Source organism: Ochotona princeps, chromosome 11, assembly GCF_030435755.1.
Source record: "Ochotona princeps isolate mOchPri1 chromosome 11, mOchPri1.hap1, whole genome shotgun sequence".
Lineage (NCBI taxonomy): Eukaryota > Metazoa > Chordata > Mammalia > Lagomorpha > Ochotonidae > Ochotona > Ochotona princeps.
Window position 1 is genome coordinate 15741525 of NC_080842.1, and position 24238 is coordinate 15765762.

The 24238-nt window shown below is 48.7% G+C and overlaps 1 protein-coding gene across 2 annotated transcripts in view; it reads left to right on the top strand.

Annotated features, from left to right (window-relative positions):
* Positions 1–20469, top strand: part of PRAG1 (PEAK1 related, kinase-activating pseudokinase 1) — a 50418-nt gene extending 29949 nt beyond the window's left edge. For both annotated transcript variants that reach the window (XM_058669855.1, XM_058669856.1), the window contains exons 5-6: positions 10225–10982; positions 18986–20469. In XM_058669855.1, coding sequence (XP_058525838.1) covers positions 10225–10982; positions 18986–20170 — 1943 coding nt within the window. In that variant the 3' untranslated portion in view covers positions 20171–20469. The remainder of the gene's footprint in view (positions 1–10224; positions 10983–18985) is intronic.
* The last annotated feature ends 3769 nt before the right edge of the window (positions 20470–24238 follow it).

Here is a 24238-nt window from a genome sequence, read left to right on the forward strand (position 1 = left end):
TGGAGTAAGGTGTATGCTGGCAGGATTTTGCTGGCTCCCTCTTTCTCTCGGAGCTACATTTGTTGTAGAGTGTTTAATGGTGAATTTGCTGTCAGGTGACATTTTTCTGTCTAGATAATGAGTACCAGCCAAGATGAAAGTGTATATTCTGAGCTGGGCTGTGGTGTTTTCTGATTGGAAACCTCTGATAACACTCCATAGAAAAACAGGAAATATCTAGTCTTGATTTGGGAAGAATGTGGCAAAAAAAAAAAAAGATTTTCTTTTTCTGCAGATTTTTCCGGACTCATATCTTCTTCCTTTTCCCATCCCATTGTGCGAAAGTTCCAGGAGACAGATTCTCCCATGGAAGACTGGCCCTCTGCGCACTTGGCCACCGTGTTGGTCACACTAGGTCAGCTGGAAGCATCTCTGCCTCCAGCCCCCTGGGTCTTGAGAAGAATGGGACTCATGGGCTTCATGACTTTGCTTTTGAGAGCCAATTCTGATGTCTGCTCTCAGGGCTGTTAAGCTAGGAAAGATGAAATTAAAACACAAACAATGTGGGTGGGTGGGAGAAGATAAAGAGTTGAGCTGCCCAGGACAGAAGTGTTTGTAAGGGCTTCTGGAGAAGAAAGCAACCGATTAGGACTGATGGAAGGTTGGGGCAGACTTCCTGAGAAGAGGAGAGCCAAGCTCCTGTCTGCCGTGTGGTTAGAACTGGAGAGGCAGCTTGGAGGAAGCACGGGCTCTGCAGGTTCGGGAGACCATGAAGAAGACTAGAGGCACTGAGGAAAACATGTGACCGGTCTGACCCACCTCAGGGAACAGCCAGCTGGGGGAGAATGGGATGCCAGCTGGTGGGAAGCAGGGGGCACGTCATGCAAGGCTCCTGAAGCCAACTTGCATGGGTGGAATGCAAGGAGCTGCTGAAGGTTCATGGGCGCAGTGCTGACACCCACCTCAGGCATTTTCCCATGTTGCTTTCTAAACAGCATGAATTATAATGATTTTATTTTTCATGATGAGCCTGCCTTTTATTGGAAATGCACTTTGGTATTGAGATTCCCAGGGGTGAGGACTTTGCCTAGTGCACATATCGCACATCCAGAGGGCCTTGGTTCAGTGCCAAACTCCAGCTCCTCACTCCAGCTTCCTGCTTATGCACAACATGGGAGGCAGCCAGATGTTGGGCTCCTGCCACCCACATGGGAGACTTGAATTGTCTTACTTTGCCCGGCCCTGCTTTGGCCATTGCAAGCATTTGGGGAGTGAGCCAACATCTATCTTTCAATCCCACTAAATTTCATGATAATAGAATGCTATCTTTGCATCTTGTTAATTCCGCCTCTTGGTATCGCTCTTGGCTCTCCTACCCCTCCCGGCAACCTGTTGTATGATCTCTGGTGCAGACAATTCCCTTAAACAGTGAGCTGGCTCATTGTGAAGTCAAAACCATCTATTTGGTTTATTCTTGGTTTTAAAGGGACAGATCCATGGAAGCCACCAAGGGGACAGTTACCTGTGCTGAATTGAGAAGTGGACATGAGAGGGAAAGGATGGGCTGAGTGATTGTCAGAAGACCTGAGCTTTAAGTAGTTGCTATTAAATATGTAAACTTGTTGGTAGGATAAGCTAGCTCATTTCCTTCTTGCATCTAGGATATCATTACAATTAAATTCAGCAGTTCACCACACATCTGTGGTGCCAGGGGATTAAAGGAGGAAACAGAGTTCAGTGTCAAGCTCAGATGTTGGCATACTAGCCACAGACCACAGGTCTATGCTGAAAACCCAAGTGAGTACTCACTTGCATACAGATACAAGTGAGCTAGCTAGCTGGAAATAGAAGAAATTTAACTATCTAGACAATAGTCTTCTGTTTTTCTCAAAAATAATGCCAAGCAGATTTAAAAGAAAAATGCAGGCTTTCAGTTAATGCATCAGTTGATAGCTGTTTGTTGAATGTTGGCTATGTGCTAAGTACTAAGTACAGGTCTAGATGCTGAAGCTTTGTCCATGGAAAGCAATGCCCAGTTCCTTCTTCTCTGGGCTTACATTATGGTGGGCAAGGTGGACAAGAAGGAAGATAAAGGAGGACACAGCTACTGTGTCTGGTGGCCGTTGGTGCTTAGAGAAAGATCAGGGCAGGAGTTGAGCAAGGAGCAATGGAGAGATAGGAAGTCCACCAAGATCAGATACGCATCAGGATGAGTTGCAGCCTGGCTTTGCTCAGGCACATTCCCCCACTCAGCATGCTACCTGAAACCCTATTCCTATTTCTGAGAAAGAATTGTGTTAAATGTGGTCTTGGTAAAAGCATGTAAAACTGTACCTAAATGTAGTATCTTTTCTAACTGTTAAACAGGCTTATTAAAGCACTTCATCCTAAACTTGCAAATTCAACTCAGACTTTTTGATAGTTATTTAATTCATTTGAAAAGCAGACAGATTTTTTTTCATCCACTGGCTTACTCCCCAAAAGTTGCAATAGTTGGGACTGGGCCATACCAAGTCTGGGAGCCTGGAACTTCATCTGGGTTTCCCATGTGGGTGACAGGGGCCCAAGAACCTTTTCAGGTGCATTAGCGGGAAGCTGGATTGGAAGTAGAAGAGCTAGGACTCCAGCTAGTGCTCATATATGGGATACTTGTGTCATGGGCACCTTAAACCACAGCCTCACAACAACCAGTCCCACATCTAACTTATTATGCTATGTGTTTTGTTCTGGTACAACGTGTATGCCCCATCTCCACACCCCCCACGAAGATAAACTGAGTCCTGGGTTCTGGTCCAGGAGATCTATTGGAGAGGGTATTTTCCCTCAAGACATGAGACTATGTCTGCATGCTGAACAAGCATATCACCGAAGGGAAGCGTCAGCTTCATTTGAGCTACTCCCTTTACACTGGGTGCTAAGCCGTGAGCTCTTTCTTTTGTTGTGTCTAGGATAAAAAAGTAAGTGCTGGAGACAGGTGTGCAATGAAAAGTCAGCCTTCCCATTCCAGCTGCCACCAGCACCTTCAGCAGGTTTTTTCTGTATCATTCTAGAAATTTCTGTCTGCATATCAAATATCTAAAAATTCCGTTTTCTATGCTTCATCCTTCATGTGTCATAAAATCTTTCAAATCAGATCTTCTTTTCTCCACTTCATTTTTAAATTGCTGGGATTTAAAAAAATTGTATGAACTGGTCAAACCCCTGGCTTTCTTATACCTGTTGAGGTATTTTTCAACACAGAAGTACAATGAAATCCTATCTGCAACAGGAGATCCTCTAAGACATGGGAAGGATATGTCTGTCTCAATGTGTGTATATGTGTGTGTGTGTTTGATGTTGTTCCCCAAGTATCCTCTACACGTGTCATTGTGTCCCTCCGTCAATGGCCTGTGGAAAGTGCACAGAGCAGACTTAAAATTTTTCTAACTTGGGAGACAGCTTCTAACAATTGTGTTGAACAAGAATTTGAAACATCACAGGGCTGGCACTGTGGCATAGCAAGTGAAGTTGTCATAGTGTATGCCTGTGATGCTTCAACCCCAGTTGAAGACTGGCTGCTCCACTTCCTATCCAACTTCCTGCTAATGCACTTGAGCAAAGCAGTGGAAGAGGGCCCACATACTTGGGTCCCTACCAGCAAGAGGGTAAACCAGAGGAAGATTCAGGCTTCTGGCTTCAGCCTGGTGCTTGCAGCCATTTGGGGAGTAAACCAGCAGATGGGAAAAAAGATCTTGCTGTGTATGATTCCTCCTCTGTCTCTGTAACTCTGCCTTTTGAATAAAGCTAAATAAGTAAATCTTTTTTAGAAAGAAAGGAAGATCATAGTCCCACCTACGTGGCCATAGCATGGCATCCAATGATCTGGAGTCTGCTGGCCACAGTGCGTGGGTGTCTGTTTGTTTGCTTGGGAATCATATCCCCTCCTGTCTTGATTGATGACCTGGCCTGCAGAGACTGCCACGCCTCCCATCCCCTTGTAAAATGCTAATAATAGGCTTCCAGCTTCAGACCTGCTGTCTGGCTGAAAAGGCAGAAGTTGTTTCTGCGCTTCGCTGCCTCTTCTTTCCCCATTTCACATTGCGCCTGCTCTGATCTGATTCTGGAACCGAAACAGACATTGCACCATTGTCCCAGAGAAAGAACAAAGTGACGTGTGGAGCTAGAGCATCCTCCTGCCCCCCTTCCATCTGCCTGGGTGGGAGGGACAAGGGGCTGTGGGTGTAACCCCTGTAACAACTACTTCCTTTGTGACATTGATAAGGTGCCCAAGGCAGTGGCTTCTGTTTTTAGCAAGAGGTGACTGAATTAGCCCCCATGGCAGGGCCAGGGTTTGTTGTTGTTTTCTTTCTTTCTTTTTTTTTTTTTTTGTTGTTGTTTGTTTTTGGCTGCCTTGGTCCCTGTGCCTCACAGTTAGTAAATGCTCAGGAAACACTGACTGGTGAATGGGAAAAATATATATAGCTATACAATCTGTTTTCCTCATGAAAAGAATGATCTGCTAAATAACCCAATTATAGAAAGTAAAAAAGATTCAGTTTGTTGGACCTTACAGCTGGAGACGAGTCAGGTCGAAAGGCTAAAAGCTCAGGGGAATTTAGTGAGGACACACTGCACCTTTGGCCTCTTGGTTTGCACAGGCCAGCTGCTGCCAGTCAGCAGAGCCATGCCCGATATGAAGCTGATGCAGCCTATTGCTGGGCTCTCAACAGGCCTGACCACTTCCTCTGTAGCCCAGCACTCATTTTGTCTGCAGAGAACAATGAAAGCACCCATTAAGTCCCAGTGAGAAGACAGGCCTGGATGAACTTGTGGGCTGCATTTCCACCTAGGCGCTCAGCTGCTTTTCCAACCATTGAGTCTTCTCGCATCTCTGCCTTCCACACAAAATGACACCAAACTAACACACCCACCCCTCAATCTTATGTTCATTTACTAATGAATTATTTGTTCTCCTTGAAAGGCGGAGACAGAGAGAGAGGAAGAATAAGAGAGGTGGGCAGAGAGAGGTCTCCCACCTGCTGATTTATTCCTTGGATGCCTGCAGTGGTCCAGGAACTCAGTCCAGGTCTCCTCCCACGTGCCCAGCAGGGACCTAACCACTCACGCCAGGGGAACATGCAACCAATCGGCAGGCTGTAGAAGGCCTGTGCTGTCATTTTGCTTGGCTCTACGAAGGAAACTGCAGGCAGGGCTTGAAATTCAATAAATCTGTAGCAAGTTTATTTTTCAGTTGAAAAGTACGCACGGCCCATGATTATTCACATGGCATAACTCAGTAGAAAAAAGCTTCCCCCACCCTGGGCCCTAAACTGTCACCTGCTGCTTGCGCATGTGTGCTAGCAGGAAGCTGGATTCAGAGCTGAGCCAAGGCTTGAATTTAGGCACTCTGAAGGGAGATGCAGGTGGGATTCCAGGCTTTCACCTGTTGCACCAAAGACCCCCCTCATCCTTGCCTCACCCCATCCTGACAGGCACTTCCCAGGCGGTGCCCAGCATGGCACTTCTACCCCTTTGCTCTGGAATCAGCTGCTTCCTTTCTATGCAGAATTGAACCTGTGACAGAAAATTTAGAAGCTGTGTTTTAAGCTTTCTATCCCAATTCATATGCAAAATCATTTAGAAACAAGAAAGGAAAAAGCTTCTAGTGCTGTAACTATGATAAAGACAGAGTTCCCAGGAAAATGTTTCCCATTCTCACTCCTCTCACAGTTCGTAACTGTAAGCTGGCAGAATCAGGAAACAGTGCTTTAATCCCAGATACACACCAGCTGCTGGTGGGGTTCCTTTCATGCTCCATTGACTCGGAATCCTGAGTAAAGCACTGAGCCACAATCAGTCGGGACATTTTTAGGCAGGGTGTTTTGTTTTGTCTTCCTGCACCAGTGACTTGCCTGTGAATTTTGAAGCTATTTTAGCTGTCAGGTTATATTTTTCTCCTCTCTTCTTTCTGACCTTTCTAAGTTTAGCAGGTGGCTACTACCCTAAATAGTAAGAAAGGAACAACTGTATGGCCCAGAGCCAAATTCCTGAAGAAGTGATTCCCCAAGAGTTAAGAAAGTGACAGTTGCAGAGGATCTATAGGAGCTGTTGGAGGGCGCTGTGCTGCTTGGGACCCCGGGGAGAGGCGAGTTTCATCTCAAATGGCCACGTTAGCGGCTGCTTCAAGGTGGTCCTGGGAATATTACAGCTGAGAAGTGATAGGATCCTGGGTGCTCTCCAAGTGAATGACGGCCTCCTCAGCAGTTTTCCTCCCACACCTGGAGAGCTTTAAACAGCTGGAAGTTCAGGAGAGTGTATCAAGTTGGAAGGTAGAGTGTTGCTCATACAAAACTCATGCTATGACGGTATTTGTTGAGGGTCAGTGTCGTGGTACCGTGGGTTAAGCTACTGTTTGTAATGCCAACATCCCATATAAAAATGCATGTTCGAGTGCCAGATGCTCCACTTCCTGTACAGCTCTCTGCCAAGATGCCTTGGAAAACCATGGAAGGATGGCCTGCATGCTTTGGCCTCACCACCTACATGGATGACACCTGAATGTAGTTTCCTGGTAGCTGCTTTGGCCTGGCCCAGCCATTCCTGTTGTGGCCATTTGAGGAGTAAACCAACAAATGGAAGATCTTTTTCTTGCTCTTTCTATCACTCTTGTCTTTCAAATAAAGACAAATATTTTTTTTAAGAAAACAAAGTCCTTAAAAAATAGAATTTTAAAAAGTAAGTTTGTTTTGGTGCAAAAAAATTGAAATGCAGGTATAACCTATTGGTAAGATGCCCAGTCCTCATTACACGTGGGCCTCATGCCACCTGATAAGGTTTGCGCAGCTACAGGCTTGCGTCTGCTGGGGACGTGTATTCTCTTCAGCAGTGCTGTCCTCTGATGATTGTGCCCTTGCCCAAGGGATTGTTGGGTTACAAACATACAATGTAAAGGCGCTAGCCCAAGTGCTAGTCCTTTGAGCCAGGTTTCCCTCTGAAAACCCTCGGACCACTTGCCGGCTTGACCCGAACAGCCATGGGTTTAGATCTGATGCAAGCCAGTGATACGCACGATGTCTACAGGAAACATGGGAACACAAGGATACCAGGAGGAGGACGGCACTCTCTTGCAGCCGAAAGCATGCCACTCTCCTGTGCTGAGCCCTACTCCGCAGCCTGCAGCAGGCTCTTCCTTCGGGCACACCTAGGGACTGAGACACTGAGGCTTGTCCCAAGTAACTTAGGATTCCACCTATGAAGGGAGGGTGGTGGGGTGGTGTGGTGTGCCACTGAGGTAAGAGCCTTTTGTCTGGAGCTACTTTATTTCAAGATGGTGATGAGACAAGATAGAGGAGTCAAAGAAGTTGCAAGTGAGAAGAGTGACTGAAATCCACTGGTGCTGGACAGGGCCGGTCCAGGGATGCACTTGGTCGGTTGTCAAGTGAGGAGACTTAACCCGCTAGGACCAGCTGACTGAGTGGCTGTTAAGGGCTTCTGCCCTGGGGGCCCCAAGTCAGAGAGGAAATAGGCCTTGGCTGTGTTTTGGACATCAGGGGAGCTCACAGTGATGACAGGAAAGACAAAGCAATGGAAGCTGACAGTAAGCACCAGGCTTGGAAAAGGGTCAAGCCAAGAAGTGATGGTCAGAAGCGCCTTTGTCCTCCTGTAAGCATTGCTCGGGCGGCCTGTGTGGTGCAGTGGGAGCCAGACAGAGTCGTAGCCATCACAGCGCCGTCCCCCAGTGGCACTGATAACAGCTGGGCAGACATTCTGATCGCATTTTGCTCCTGTTTCCCAGCCCCAGCACTTGCCCTTTGGGTGATAAGCTAAGGCTCTGCCACTTGAATAGTGGTAGCTGCTGGTGCCCAGAAGACACAAAGTTGGAGAAACTGATGGGAGCTTTCTGTTGCTGTGGTTTATGATTTATTTATATGAGAGGCACAGAAAGGGGGAGGAGAGAGAGAGGTTTTCCATCCACTGATTCATTCCCCAAATGGCTGCAATGATCATGGCTAGGCCAGACTGAAGCCAAAAGTCCAGGGTTTCTTTCAGGGCCACCCAGCAACCCTGCCCATGTGGATGCAGAGGATCAAGGACTTGGGCCATCCTCTACTGCTTTCCAAGCGCATTAGCAGCGAGTTGGATCAAAAGTGGAGCAGCTGGAACATGAACAAGTGCCTACATGGGAGACTAGCATCACAGTGGCAATTTTACCTGCTAAGCCACAGTGCCAGCCCCCCACAGTAGATGGGAATGTTTATCATCTGTCCCCTTGCCCCTCAGGGCTTACTGCCTTTGGAGAGCCCAGAGGCCGGTGGTCTTGCACCTCCTTTTCTTAGCGGAGAAGTTGGTGGGTAGTCCTTTTCCTGCCCCTCCTCCCTCACTCAGCCTTCTCTTTGAAAAGGAGGCATGAGAGGAAGTGACTCACCAGGCTCAGCTGTAGTGTGGGCTTGTAGGGGAGTCATGAGCTCCAGGGCTACAGAGCCTGCTGAGCTCAGCAGCGACCGGCTGGCCCCTCCCCCGACTGGCTCTGCCTCATGCACCTTTCGCTCTGATGATTGCAGAGAAATCCATGGGTGTGGATTTATTACAGGGACTGCACCACTGCAGCCTGATTTATTATTAACCTGAGCCCTCCTGGAAGGGATATAAATCACTCATTGAGCCCTGTTGGCCGGAGCCCAGCCTACTGTTAACAAAAGCAGGGCAAGGCTGCAAGGGCGACTCTGATCAGCCTCCAGGAAGCAAGGGTGACTGCCTGCTGCAGGCATGTGGTGGAAGGGAGGAACTCGAGAAGCAGTCAGCGCTGGCCTAGGAGTGGGGAGAGCCAGGGACCGACCCCACAACCTCACTCAGTCTTAGTGGTTGCACAAGACTTCTCTTTGCATGAGCTCTCGGCGCCCTGCTCCTGTGCCCAGTGGGCAACAGCATGCAACAGCTGTGTCCCCCCATGAGTTTTGCATCTAGGGTTCGGCTGTATAGGAGGTCCCCATGGTCACACACTCATGTTGCTGTGGGGAGGCCAGTACCTCCCAGGCCGGGGCCTGACAAACCCCAAGGACAGGTGCCTCCACTGTGCTAACTGGGGAGCCCTCCCTCCATACAGAACATGCATGGCAAGAGTCTCGATCTGGGGTGCATGGCATGCTGGTGGTTGGGGGTGGGGATAGAATTCTGCTCCCACTTGGAGTAAGCAGAGGGCTTAGTGTCAGCCTAGGAGATTATTAACTACCCAGGAGCCAGCCAGATTGGTTGGTCACTGCCTCTGAGTGAGAGAGCAAAGCTCACAGACCACATGCTTCCTCTGGGGACCCCCCCACACACACACACACCCCTCTGCACCAACACCTTGCCTTAGGCCTATTTCGTTGTCATTATGATCACTACGCTGAAGTGGGGAGGTGCACAAGACCGATACTGAGTGCACTGCCTTGCAGGCGACATGGCACAGTAGGCTCCTTAACAGGTTGTAAATACCCATTTGTTTGAATCTGAGGCACATGCTGCTGTCAGAGTTTAACCTTCAGGAGAACAACAGGTGTCTTCAAAAAGCTCATGAGAAATGCATTATTGGAAAAGCTGTGTGGTCCAGTGTCACGGCGTATCCGATGAAGCTGCCGCCTATGACACCAGCATCCCATAGGGAGCACCTGTTAGAGTACCAATTGTTCCGCTTCCGAACCAGTCCCTGGCTCATGCACCTAGGCAAGCACCCTCTAAAAACGTAAAAAATCAGTCAGACCACGCATGTAAAACTGTTGCTTTTAGCGCTCACTGTTTACAAAAACATTAGAAATAATCTGAGCATCCACCAAGAATGGATGAGTGAAATAAAGTATGATATTTGCATCTAATGATGCATTATGGTATTGTTGTGGAAAAAGATTTAAATGTGTGCCTCTGACATTGGAGTCTCCCCGGGATCTGAAAGAAAAGCGGTATTCCAAGAGAATCGACACCGTTGACTCCTGTGTCTGTGTGTGGGGGGTGCTTATGCACACACACGTGTTTGGGTTGTTGGTTATTTGCTTTTATGGCAGGGATTATGTCTTAAAGGGTGTGGTAAAAGGAAGACTTAGTTATCAGTGGGTACCCCTTTTGCATTTTGAATGTTGTCTACTGTTCTTTTAATCAAAAAAATGGAAATAAGCTAAAGTGAATTGCTCTAATCAAAAAGAAAAAGAGAGAAGAGAAAGCATGCAGATTGGAAGTGAGTGGCATTGACCATGAAGGATGTCTAGCCCAGTCATCTCTGCTTCTGTCTTGCAGGTCCATCATCTGAGCCCACACACTCCCCCACCATCAGTGGGAAGAAGCTGTTTGCTCCTGTTCCATTCCCTTCTGGCTCCACGGAGGACATGTTCCCCAGTGGCCCTGCACAGCCACCCCCACTGCCCCAGAAGAAAATAGTGAGCCGTGCAGCCTCTTCGCCCGATGGCTTCTTCTGGACGCAGGGCTCGCCAAAACCACGGACCACAAGCCCCAAGCTGAACCTCAGCCATTCAGACACCAATGTCTGTGTCCAGGATGAACCTCACTTGAGCAGTTCCTTGAACTCTGGAGGCCACCACCATCATGTCTTCTCCTCTTCAGAGCCTCTGGAGAAAGCCTTCAGAGGCACTGGGCACTGGGCGCCTGCCCCAAGCCTGGCAGGCAGCCACAGCCGCTGTGGTAGCCCTGGTCCACAAGGCAAAGGGCTCCCATGCGCTTCTTCCTCCCAACTGAGTGTGTCCAGCCAGGCCTCCAGCAACAGCACCCAGCTGCAACTACACAGCCTCCTGAGTAGCATCAGCAGCAAGGAGGGCACCTATGCCAAGCTCGGGGGACTCTATACCCAATCCCTGGCCCGCCTCGTATCCAAGTGTGAGGACCTCTTCATGGGCGGCCAGAAAAACGAGCTGCACTTCAATGAGAACAACTGGTCACTGTTTAAGCTGACATGTAACAAGCCCTGCTGTGACTCGGGGGATGCCATTTATTACTGTGCCACCTGCTCTGAGGACCCCGGAAGCACCTACGCTGTGAAAGTAGGTACCACCCACTCCCTTCCATTCTGCAGACTGGTCCTGATCTGGGCAGACTGTGGCTCATGAGCGTCATTGCATCTCTCCAGGCACTGGGAGGAGACTTGATGCTTGAGTTTCTCTTTAGATTTAATAGGTGTCTGTTGGTTGTTTTTGACCAAGTACCTACTTGATACCAGGCATTTTGCAGAGATTACCTACATAGGAGTGAATCTAAGGTTCCTAATATAGCATAGAATTTGGTGATGAAAATGAGCCATGAAGATATTCTTCACGTGTATGAGACCAAAGAGCAGTAGACCTGGCCATCATCTTGAAGAATACAGGGATGCTAATTTTCATTGAGTATGTACTGTGTAAGCAGGCACTCAGCTGCCTCACCTGTAGACCCATCAGTAGTCCTGCAGGCTAGGTAGATTTGACAGCTGGGGACTTTGAGGCTCCAGGTGATAAAGGACTGGCCCAGTTTACACCTGAAAGGGATTTCTCTGCCTCCAAAGTCCGTGCTGTGATTATATCACTGCCGAACAATGAAGCTTATGACCAGCATGGTATAAACATGCTTGTACAGTTCTTGTTGGTGGGTCACAGCTATTGCCACCACACTCATTGTTGTCTCTCAGCGTGCAGTTCTGAGTGAGCTGGTCCAACCTGCTGCAAGCATTTGGTCCACTGTGACCGCTGCCATGGACCCCTGCCTCTCCCTTATGGCCATCTTTGAACACCTGCCACTGGTTCTTACAGCCCTTCCATGATTGCTAAACTCTATGCTGCCATACCCACTCCCACAACAGACTTTTTTTTTTTAAGATTTTATTATTATTATTGGAAGGCCGGATATACAGAGAGGAGGAGAGACAGAGAGGAAGATCTTCCGTCCGCTGATTCACTCCCCAAGTGAGCCGCAACGGGCCGGTGCGCACCGATCCGATGCCAGGACCAGGAACCTCTTCCGGGTCTCCCACGTGGGTGCAGGGTCCCAAAGCTTTGGGCCGTCCGCAACTGCTTTCCCAGGCCACAAGCAGGGAGCTGGATGGGAAGTGGAGCTGCCAGGATTAGAACCGGTGCCCATATGGGATCCCAGGGCTTTCAAGGCGAGGACTTTAGCCGCTAGGCCATGCTGCCGGGCCCCCACAACAGACTTTTTAAAATTCTTTTTAGAAAAAGATTTATTTACTTTTATTGGAAAGGCAGACTTATAGAGAGAAGAAGAAAGAGAGAGAAATATCTTCTAAGTGGCCACAACAGCCAGAACTGATTTGATTCAAAGCCAAGAGCCAGAAGCTTTTTCTGGATCTCCCACACAAATGCAGGTTCCCAAGGACTTGAGCTGTCCTCCTTTGCTTTCCCAGGCCACAGACAGGGAGCTGGATGAGAAGTGGAGCAGTTGGGACACAAACCCGTGCCCATATGGGATGCCAGTGTTTGGAGGTGGAGAATTAACCAGTTGAGCCAACATGCCAGCCCCTTTTTATCCATTAGATGCAGAGTGAAAACTGGTTTTCCCTGGTCTCATGGATGACTTTGAGATAGTAGTGAGTTTTATTTGCGGGTTTTCATTTTAAGAAATTGAATTTTTGAAGCCCTGATTGATAAGTTGGAAGTACTATAGAAAATCACTCACTACGTTTACAGGCGGTGGGGATAAAAATGAGTAGCCAGAGATCTAGACACTATCATCAAGATGGCAGGTGTTAAATGAGAGAGAGTGCAAAGGTCTTGGTTAAAATTCTTGGATATGCTTTCTTGAATGTTGCAGCTTCCGCACTATGCCCACCACCCCCACCTCCACTCCCCCAATGAAAATATAAAACAAAATGAAGCATAGAGCCCCCCAACACTCAACCCACACTCATGCAGGTTGCGTCTGTATGCAATAGAGGAAAGAATCCTGGGGCCCTCCCCTGAGGTCGTCACGACTGGCTTTGGGTTGTCACTGTCAGCCCAGGGCCCTGTGATCTACCCTCATGGGATGAAAGGGCCACAAGTTGGAGCTCCTAGGAAGCTGAGGTGATGGTGGTGGACTCCAGCAGTCCCTCACTTTCACTAGCCACAATCCACAGGACTGACTGCAGCTCATGCTTCTGCTTGAACCTTTCTGTATTCAAGTACATGCGTGGCTATCATCTTCCCTCCTGAGTCTGGCCTTGGGTGTGCAGCATCCAGAGACCTCTCTGTTTTGAGGAGGAAGGAGCTTGTGGAAGAGACTCAATGCCACCCCCTTGCTCTTGGGATAGAGAATGAGGAGATGGATACGACTGCAAAAAAAAAAAAAAAAAAAATCAGACCAGGCTGCCTGGTACACACAACATCTGGCCTTGCCATTGAATCTGAGCTTTGCGTTGTTTTTGTGTCCATAAGTGACCAGGCTGTGCTTCCTGCCATCATGTGCAGGTGCCCTGTTCAGTAACACACAGCAAGAGAAATTCAAATTTTCCCAGAGGATGTTGTATTTTTTTAAAAAAGTGGGGGGGGGCGGGGCTTGCTTCTTAGGCTGTTTATTTTCTTAAACTTCTAAGCCATAAGGAAACCCAAAGATAAGCATTGGTCCCCTAGAAAGCCCCCAGGGCATTCCCTATTTGTCCCAAAATCTTGGTAGCCAGCTCCAGAAGCATCTCTGTACCGTAGATGAAAAGAACAGTGCTTACTGGGATCAACAATACCAGTTTGCCAGTGTATCTCGCCTGGGGATCAGGAGGTGGGGTGGGGACTGCGAAGCCTCCTTTCGTGTGCCTGCAGCTGTTTGGCTTCATTAGTGCAGCAGTCTAGACAGAACGCAGTCCTCTGGGAGTCCACGTTTGGGAGGGAAGGAGGGAGCGGGTCTCCACGCCCATTTCGTCTGTGCATGTTAAGCAAGCAGCCCGCCCAGCAGTCAGCGGATCCTTGGATGTGGAGTCCCTAGTGAACAATGGCAGGCTCCCATCTGCACCTGCTGGCTGCGGATGCAGGACCCTCTGAGCCTGAGCTCAGTGACCTGCAATGGAGAAGAGATAAAGCTGGTTCTTGTGGCTGGAGGGAGGGGAATCATTAGCTGCACGTGCATTTTCAAAAGCTGTTTCCTTTTTCAGCCACCCAGAGCTTCATTTTGGTAATCTGGGACTTTTGAACATCCTGGAGCCTTTTTTTTTTTTTTTTTTTTTTTTACTAATGTAAGCGAGGTAACTGAGCTCAGATTTGCACCCATGGAAATGGATGACTGGAACATATAAAATGAGAGTTGGCATAGCAAGCAGTTTGAAATCGAAGCTGGAGTGAAGGTCTGTACCAGGTTCTAGAGCCTAACATCTGAGTGTGGGACTTGCTGACAATGCAACCAGGCGAGCCAGGGGAGGACAGAGAAGAGGCCCCAGCCTTCGTCCCCTTCTCCCACCCAGCACTACGGATAGAGCCTGGGGGTTGCCCACGAGAGCTCCAGGAGTGGGTCTGGGTCCTACCCCTCTTCCCCACAACACTTATTCTGAAATGCTTCCAGTCCAGTTGCCAGGGACTCCGCTCTTTCACTTACATCTCTGTGCAGAGACCCTCTGCGGCTCCATGGGAGCCCCTGGTTTTTGATCCCCTTGAGGAAGAAAAAAGGGGTTGGGCATTGGAACCACTCCCCAGGTCCCTTGCAGCGGCCCTCCATGAGCTGTTCCACATGTGCGAGCAGGGCTTGCACTGCTCAGCACCCCCAGACGTCTGCAGTGGAAAACGCAAGGGCTGTTTCCATAGCAACCTGACCCACCGCCTGTGCACTGCACCATAAGACAGGCCGGAGTTTGGCAGTCATATCTGTTGCATTTCGGGGCCTCCCCATGGTGGTCCCAGGGCAGGGGACTGTCATTGCCCCTTTATACAGAGGAGAACACAGGCGTTGTGATAAATACCATTGACCTTCATTGTCTGTGTTTGAAAAATGTGTTCACAGTCCCCACACCAGCACTGTGGAATGTTCTCCAGTCATCAGTGGGTGCTCACAGGAGGGGAAAATTGCTTCCCCTCCCCCCACAGCATGCATGTTCCCAGGCTCAGCTCTGCCATATTGCTACAACTTTCCTCCTGCCAGAGTCACCTGCAACAGTCCACTCAGTATCTCATGTTTCACTTTTTTTGTTGTTGTTGGCATGTGCTTTTTGTTTGTGAAGATACAGCTTAAAATGTCCCCTCCTTCACCCCCAGGCATAACCCCACAGCACTATGAGGTTCCCAAATGCAGTAAAGCCATGATGCACTGTACAGGGAACATACGTGTGGTAGATTAGCTAGCATCAGGCAGGTGCGGTCATGCCGTGGACCGTGAGCTTGATGCTCACTGGCAAACTGTCTTTGAATAGAAATATGCATCACATTCAGTCACATCATGAATGGTTGGTGAGAAAACTGACTAGAAGTTTGCAGGAATCTCACCCAGTGCTTCCCCTAGGAGCAGTGGTTCCATATTCACAACTTTGTTATTTGTGGTTTGTATACAATAAAACATAGCTACCACAAGGAATGAGGATCTCCTACAACCACTCTCCCTTACTGAGCTCATGTTTCGGATGCTGATCTTGCTCATTCCAAAGCCTATGCTTTTGACCTCCACAAATTTTCCAGATGGGCAATCTCACTTCCTGGAACCTCAGTTTCCACGTCTATAATAGCACCTAGAACTTTGGGTTTAGTGAGATCCACTGTGACATTGCATGGAAGTTGCATAGTAGCCCGGAATGTCGCACTGCAAGAGTCTAGCAGATATCTGAGAGGGACACAGTAAAGTTCTTCCCACATACCCACAAAGGTCAAAACAGAGTGCTGGAGTGTTTGCAACACAGTTCTTTTATTTATTTATTGTTTATTTATTTATTGCCAATTGAAAGGCAGAAAGGAAAAAAATAATCTTCCGCCTGCTGATTCATTTTCTAAATGCCCATATGTCAGGAACTCAATCCAGGTATCCCACATGGATGGCAGGGACTCAAGTACTTGAACCATCACCCACTGTCTCTAAGGGTGCACATTAGCAGGGAGCTGGAATCAGAATCAGCACTGGGGCGTGACTCTGGCATTGCAGTATGAGATGCAGAGGTCCCACACAGCGGTTCAGCCACTGAGCCACACATATGCAAGAGTCTTTTCAAGACCTGCTATTCCCCTGCCAAGGTTTCTTGAGTTTGCTGGTATACCTGAGGCTGCCATTTAAAATCAGAGCACAGGGCTTGGCACCATGGCTTAATGACTAAAACCCTCACCTTGCAAGCACCGGGAACCCATATAGACACCAGTTCATGTCCCAGCTGCTCCACTTCCCATCCAGCTTCCTGCTTGTGGCCTGGGAAAGCAGTAGAGGATGGCCTAATCCCTTGGGAACCTGCACCTACATGCGAGACCCAGAAGAAGCTCCTGGCTCCTTGCTTTGGATCAGCTCAGCTCTGGCTGTTTTGGCCATTTGGGGGAGTGAACCAGCAGATGGAAGATCTTTCTCTCTCTTTCTCTCCATAAAACTAATCTGCCTTTCCAATGAAAGCAAATAAAATCCTTAAAAAATAAAATAAAATGAAAGTACAGTGAATGAGCTAGACAAACACAGCCTAGGTCAATTTTGCTTGCACATGTATTTCAGCATCATTTCTGCTCCTGCAAAATGAAGCAGTGTCTGGGGTAAAACACATTTTCCTTTTCATTTCCATTTAGTTTCCATAGTAGAAAGATCATGAAATTAATGCATTTCCCCACCCCCACCTCCAATTTGCTTTGAAGATGTTCCCTTGGCAGACTGAATGATCTCCTTTGTGCCAGGTTTCATGCTGAGAAAGCTTGCAGAGTCGCAATATAAATAAGTCTCTGGAAAGACACTTGCTGCACACATAGGCTGCACACATAGGCTGCACGCATGTGACACTGTGTCTGTGCTGTTGGGCTCACCGCAAAGCAGGAGCCCAGAGCAGAACAAAACAGGCGAAGCGATAAAGCTAGTTGGAAATTATTTTCAGGATGGTTTATAGGTAGGTGTGAGAGGTCTTTCTGCTCGCGATTGCACACTGATCCTTGCTTCTACAAAGCATGAGCAAGGTTGCACAATATCTGAGTGAGAGAGCTGATAATCTACCACCTTCCCTCCCATGCAGCAGTAATTACAGGGGCCATTAGGGCCGGCTCAGCACCACAGCTGAGTGGCGCCGGATGGCGATTAGCACTGCTAGAGCTCTTCAGGTGGGTGCCGCTGCGAGTGGACAGGGCAGACACCAGGCAGACATGGGCACCCTTCCCACAGAGCAGCTGGAGGTGGCGCATTCCCTCCTTCAGTTCAGAGAGGGTCTGAACAGGGTCTGGACAGCCTTCTGTTTGCTTTTGGGTCATTGTGACTCACCCTTGCACTTGGCAGTTCTACCTGAGTCAGCTCTGCAGGCTGTGCCAGCCAGTAGGTTTGAGTATCTAGAAAACGAGGGCAGCCGACAAGAACCTGGCCAAGTCCTACAGATGTCCGGCCTCCCACAGCCCCCGAGATGGTCCAGGGAGGAAGCAGGCCAGCGGTCCCACTTATCTGCTGCCAGGCAGCCACCTTTCCAGGTGAGCAAGATGGCAGATGAGGCCGATTGCTGCGTTAACTCCATCTGGCTTCATGAGAATTCATTCAGTGCATTCTAGAGGGATGTCTTCCTGCCTGTGCCACACTGCATGTGGCTCTGCAAGGAGCCCTGTCTCAATGGGTCACTTTTTACGCAGTTGCCTAACTGTGCTCCATAGTGGCTACTCCGTGTGACATTCCCACCAGCCTTGTAGCATGGCTGCCATGTCCCTGTATCTTTACAGTTTCTTGGTATTTCCTGTATTTTATCTTTTTTATAAAATAAGATTTGATTTTAGTTGAAAGAGTTACAGAGGGAGTCAGAGATTTTTAAAATGTATTATTTAATATTTTAAAATTTTTATTAGAAAGGTAGCTTTACACAGAGAGGAGGAACAGAAAGAAGCTCTTCCATCCCCTGGTTTACTCCCCAGAGGGCCACAATGGCCAGATCTGAGCTAATTAGAAGCCAGTAGCTTCTTCTGGGTGCAGGGGCCCACATACTTGGGTCATCCCCCGCTGCTTTCCCAGGCCATAAGCAAGAAGCTGGATCAGAAGTGGAGCAGCTGGGATATGAGTCAGCACCCAAAACTGTTACTAGCACCACAGGAGGATACTTGGCCTACTTCGCCATGGCACCAGCCCCAGCCTATCTTATGAAAGCCATGCCAGTGGATGTGAGGGGGCCGTTTCATCTGGTTTTGACTTGCATTTTCCTCACAACTAATGATGTCAAGCATCTTTCCACATGCACCTGTCTGCTTCTGTAGATCTGGTGAGTTGTCTATTCATACCTGGGCCCATTTTTAAATTGGGTTATTGCCATATGACTGAGAAGTTAGAGGGGTTTTGTTTTGTAAATTCTAGGTGCAAGTCCTTTATCAGATATGTGTTTGGCAAGTATTAGATCTTCCAGCCTATTCCTTATCTTTCAGTTTTCTTCAATGATGTCTTTTTAAAAAAACTATTTATTTGAAAGCAGAGTGACAGAGAGAGAGAGGGAGGAGAAAGAGTAGGTTCTATCCCCTGGGTAGAATGCCCACAACAGCTGGAGCTGGGTTAGGCCAAAGCAAGAGGCAGAAACTCCATCCAGGTCTCCCACAACAGTGGCAGAAATTAGGCACTGGAGCTTCACCCACTGCCTCCTGGGCACGTTCTAAGGAAGCCAGATTCAAAGCAGAGGTGGGATCCACCCCATTGACTTAGCTTTCTAAACCACTGATTTGAAGTCAAAAAGTGCTTGACTGGTGAGGTAAGGTTTAACTTTATTGTTTCTTTTTGTGAACCATGCTTGGTCCAACCTAAGGTTTCAAAGATTCTCTCCTGTGATTTTTTTTCCCCCTAAAATTTGTGTTTGTCTGCTCGTAGCCTTAAGTCTGTGTGTGATGCGGTGTGAGGTAGGGGGAAGTGCAGTTCCACCTGCATGGATAGGGTTCCCTGCTGACTTCGCTTCTGCTTGCTTCCTTCTCTGCCCTCACAGATCTGCAAGACTCCTGAGCCAAAAGCAGCCTCCTACTGCAGCCCCTCTGTGCCCGTCCACTTCAACATCCAGCAGGACTGCGGCCACTTTGTGGCCTCCGTGCCGTCCAGCATGCTGGCCCCTCCCGAGGCACCAAAGGACCCTCCGCCAGCCCTAACCGCACAGCCCCCTGCCCAGGAGCAGGACTGCGTGGTGGTCATCACCCGCGAGGTGCCACACCAGACTGCTTCCGACTTCGTGCGGGACTCAGCCGCCAGCCACCGGGCAGAGCCGGAGGCATATGAGCGGCGCGTGTGCTTCCTGCTTCTGCAGCTGTGCAACGGGCTGGAGCACCTGAAGGAACATGGGGTCATCCATCGCGACCTGTGCCTGGAGAACCTGCTGTTGGTGCGCTGCATGCCCCAGGCCACCCCGACCCCCAACCCCGCCGCTTCAACCCCCGGCCCTGGCCCGGCCGCCTTTTCCACCACCGCCACAACTCCCGGCCCAGCTGCACCTTCCTCCGGCAGCACCTCTGCGGCGGGAGCCGGAGCCACCCCGAGCCCCGCTGCCACCCCAGCCTGCCAGGGCGCTCCCGGTGATAAGCAGTTGCCCCGGCTGATCATCAGCAACTTCCTAAAGGCCAAGCAGAAGCCGGGCGGCTCCACGAACCTGCAGCAAAAGAAGAATCAGGCGCGGCTAGCCCCCGAGATTGTGTCGGCCTCCCAGTACCGCAAGTTCGATGAGTTTCAGACGGGTATCCTCATCTATGAGCTGCTGCACCAGCCCAACCCATTTGAGGTGCGCGCGCAGCTGCGGGAGCAGGACTACCGCCAAGAGGATCTGCCCCCACTGCCGGCCCTGTCCCTCTACTCGCCTGGCTTGCAGCAGCTGGCGCACTTACTGCTCGAGGCCGACCCAATCAAACGCATCCGCATCGGCGAGGCCAAGCGTGTGCTGCAGTGCCTTTTGTGGGGGCCCCGGCGTGAGCTGGTGGAGCAGCCGGGACCCTCGGAGGAGGCGCTGTGCAGCACGCTGCACAACTGGATCGACATGAAGCGCGCCCTGATGATGATGAAGTTTGCTGAGAAGGCAGTGGACCGCCGGCGGGGTGTGGAGCTGGAGGACTGGCTGTGCTGCCAGTATCTGGCCTCGGCGGAGCCCCGTGCGCTTCTTCAGTCTCTGAAGCTCCTACAGCTGCTCTGAGCTGAGCCCTCCCACCCCAGCCCTGAGCTTTGGCTGCCCCTCCCCCACCATTGCCCTTGCCTTGCCTTAGAAACACCCTTGTCTTCCTGGGAAATGGTACAGATGCCTGTCACACTCGGATGTAATGTATATATAAAATGTCTATAAATATGGAAGACCAAGGGTGGCCTCTGCCCTTGGCCTTGGTCTCGTCACCAAGCCCTCCCCTATTGTCCTCTGTAATGTTATGCATTTCTAGTACAGGTTTTGTCCCCAATGAGATCTGGTCACCCTTTTGGTAAATTGTTATTTAACAAGAAAAAAAAAAAAACAATTCCATTAAAAAATATGTTTGGTTGGGTCTTGAACAAATTTCTTTTATCTCCAAACACAGTAATGTCTTGAGTGGTGAAAGTGACTGTAGCCCCCTTGCTCTTACATTAATGTATCAGCTAGAGCCTCACTCAACCAAGGCGTGCGCCTGTGGGGACCAATTCATCCTGCCTGCTTCACCCGAGCCCTAGCAGTCTTCCAGAAAGAACCCACCCTTTGCTGTGTGAGCCCCTTGGCTGGGAAGTGCACCCCATAGCTTCAAGCCCATCACCCTTTGTATCAGTCAGCAGCCTGGTGGGCAAACAGTCCTCTCCCGGTGGTTCAACTGCAGAGCCTTTTGCCGGGGCTCACTGTGGGAGGCTCACTGTGGGCTCACTGTGGCAGGGTTAAGAGAGCGGAAGATGACTAGGAGGCAAAAGCCAAGGCCCAGCATGCAGACCGGGAGGGGCCATTTAGGAGTAGTCTGCAGCAGAGTTGGAAGAGAACGAGAAAAGTTACCTGTTTGCTTCCCTCTTGCGCCCAACCTGTCATCTGCATTATTTATTTACTTGAAGGAGGGCAGGTTACTTACAGGAGGACAGAGCTTGGGTGATGTAGTCGGCAGAGTCAGTGCCAAACAGGTGCTGGGAAAAGGTGTGGGAGAAGGTACAGAATGAATGGAGTGCCAGTGGCAAGCCACCCGCTCTGTACTGCACTAAAATAGCTGTCACAAACCAAGTCTCTTTCTGTCCCTGTTGTCTGATCTGAATTCCTTCAGATCTCCCTTCCTAAAAACCCATTCTTTGTTAATTCATTTATTGGCACCCCTGTCTGGTCCACAGTTGCTCCTGTGCCTTTAAAAATGCATAAAGAGTGTTAGGAGGCACCAAATCTTTTCCTCTCCAAGCCAGGTTTGTTTGAAAAGTCAAAAATTAACTCATTTGAAAGGAAACAGCCCCAAACCCTTATACTTCTACCTAAAGGCTTCTGGTTATTACACTAACACAGTCTTGTTAGTGTTGCTGAACGACATCTCAGATTTGCTGTTGGCATTGCTGCAGAACCCCCAAACTAGGATCTCCTCACTGAATCCAGAAAGCCAACCACTGACAGGAAGTGGGAAGAGCAGGCATTTACCGTAGGAGTGAGCAGCCAGGTAGCTAATGTTTCGTTCTGCTCCTCCAAGGAGTTAAGAGTGAAGGTTCTTACAGATTGAAATGGAGATTGAGAGGTGTGAAACCAGCTCCTGTCCAAATTCCTCATTGATCAATAGTGCCCATGACCTTCCTTTGATTGGTCAGTGGTGCCATGCTCTTTAAGGAATTTGTGATGGCCTGGTGGGGCTCCAGTTGACCTGTGAGGTTTCCAAGTAAGTGGTAGTTACCTTGTGTCCCAAACCTGGAATTTCCCTAAGCAAACCTCTCCAGGCAATAGTGGCCACTGGTTTTATCAGTGCAAAGGACTTCTTAAGTCCTGTGATTAGAACCTTGTGGAGTCAGCTGTTTCATTCCCTCAAGCCATGGAATTCTTTGATAAGGGACAGTCAGGCTAGGAGAGACCAGCCATTATGGAGTTCTGTCTCCTTCAGAGCTCTGGACAGTTTCAGACGCGGAGATCTTAATGGGTGGCCAAGACATCTGGAACTGTGGTTAGTGACCAAGAGGGGAAGCTCTCACGTTCACCTGCATATTCACTGCTTTTGCCAGGGCCACCTTCAGCCTCTCGACTGCACACACATCCCCATTTCCTGCAATAGTGGCCAAGAGCACCTGCGAGCACATTTGAAATGTGACTTGCTGTTTGCACCTTGAGCAAAGACCCCTTTCAAGCCAACTCCCAGCTGTGTGTGTGCTGCACCACTCTCTGTAGCACCTATCTGTTGCAGAGGCTGTTATTTTAACGTTGTTTGTTCCTGGGAATTTTCCAGGCAAACCCTCCACCCTCCGTTTGCTGTCGTTTGCTTTCTTGTTCTTTCTCATTTCAAGTAAACAATGGAGAGGGAGGAAACAACAATTTTGCCAGGGAAGTACAGTGCCACTTGGAGACTCGCTTCTCACAAGGCACATTTGCAATCCCTGAATTAATTACACCTTGTTAATATGCCACCCACCTCAAGGGGGAAAAATAAAGTCATGGAAGAGATTTTTTAAAGCAAAAATGAAACAACAACTAAGGGAGAGCAAAGGAAAAAATGTAGCGATTGGTTGAGAAGCATGAAAGCAATTAGACCTAAAACTAACTTCTGAGCTGCCCACCAACCTAGAAAAAAAAAAACAAAACTGATGATGGAATTCTTTTATGTGAAACTTAGGAAAAAACTCGTCAGGTGGAACAAGCCTTTTCCAGTGCTTCACTGTGAAGGAAAATTGTCAAAGACTCTTTGTTTGAAGGCATTGAATAAGGCCCGAATAGTAGTTGAAAAAAAAAAACAAACTCTTTTTTCCTAACATAGGTCACCTTTTTCCATCCACCTGTAGTGAAATGTACTGTGTAGGGTTCACATCTGGCTTCATCCATGCCACCCACTCATCTCCATAGCTTGGCCTCCTCCGTGATTGACATACCATGTGGTACAAATACAAAAACACTACAAAAAGTCAATGAAGAAATGAAGTTCAAAAATAAGCTTGTCTTGGTGCAAGAACTTTTTTGAACCTCATGTGTAATTTTTTCATAATATGCTGCCCTTGAATTTTCTCAAGACCTCTCAAATTTGACAAACAACTGCAGTCTCACTAAATTTGGGAGTTCAGTATTACAGGGTTCTTGCTACTTCGAAGTATGCCTCGGGTGCATGACTGTATTCCTTGGGAAGCTCCGGCCTTGAATAGATGAAACCAAGAAGCTCTCACTGGTCCTGCAGAGTTGAAGTTGGAGGCCTGTGTGAGCTTGTCCAGCGTCCATCTGGGCTGCCGTTGGCTTTCAACCCAACAATTGACATTTAAATCTCTGCTTCTCCTCCCCGGCTAGAGTCAAATTTCCCCCATGTCCTCCCCGCATTTGTAATTTGTTCATGGGTCTTTCTCATTTTTGTGCCAAATGTGGGATCTTCTCCTTAATTCTTGCCAGTAGGCATTTAGAAGCCTCGCATATAAATTGCTATATTCCTGCCAGAAGTAAGATAGGAATTGCTTATCTTAACACAAGGTTCAGATCTGCAAAGACTATTCTCTGAGGAGCTGTAGTCAGCCACTCTGTTTCACACTTCCTGGTTTTTAAGAGCTTAGGGTTGGCAAAAAAAAAAATGCTTGTGATGTACACATGTACACAAAACAACCTAACAGTTCAGAATAGGGAAGACACAAGCTGTTTGAATTCTCTGAAATCTGTTCTTGGAATACACAGCCAATCCACGAGGCAGCCTTTCCCACCCGAGAGTCTTAGAAGAGCTAAGGATAAGCCTAACCAAATCTCACTGAAAGTTAGAGCTTTGCAACGTAAAATCCCCTTGTTACACCTAATAGTGATATGAATAGGATTGATCTATTAGAAGCAAAAAGTAAGCCTCGCTGATGTCATTGCTCAAAATGAAAGACTAGAATAAAGTCTTTGGGGGCAAATAGAGTAAGATGTCTTCACAAATTGTTCTTTCTCTTGGCAAGCACTAATGAATGCAAGTAAACGGGGCAGCCTTGTTTGTACCTGGTATTCTAGGGAGACGACTTTGACACTGGGTGGCAGGTGTGGTATGCACCTTGATGGTTTCTGGGACATGGAAAAGGAGTCCCAAGTAACCTAAAAATGGTATTGCTGAGTTTGGAGAGCGTGGGGTTGGAT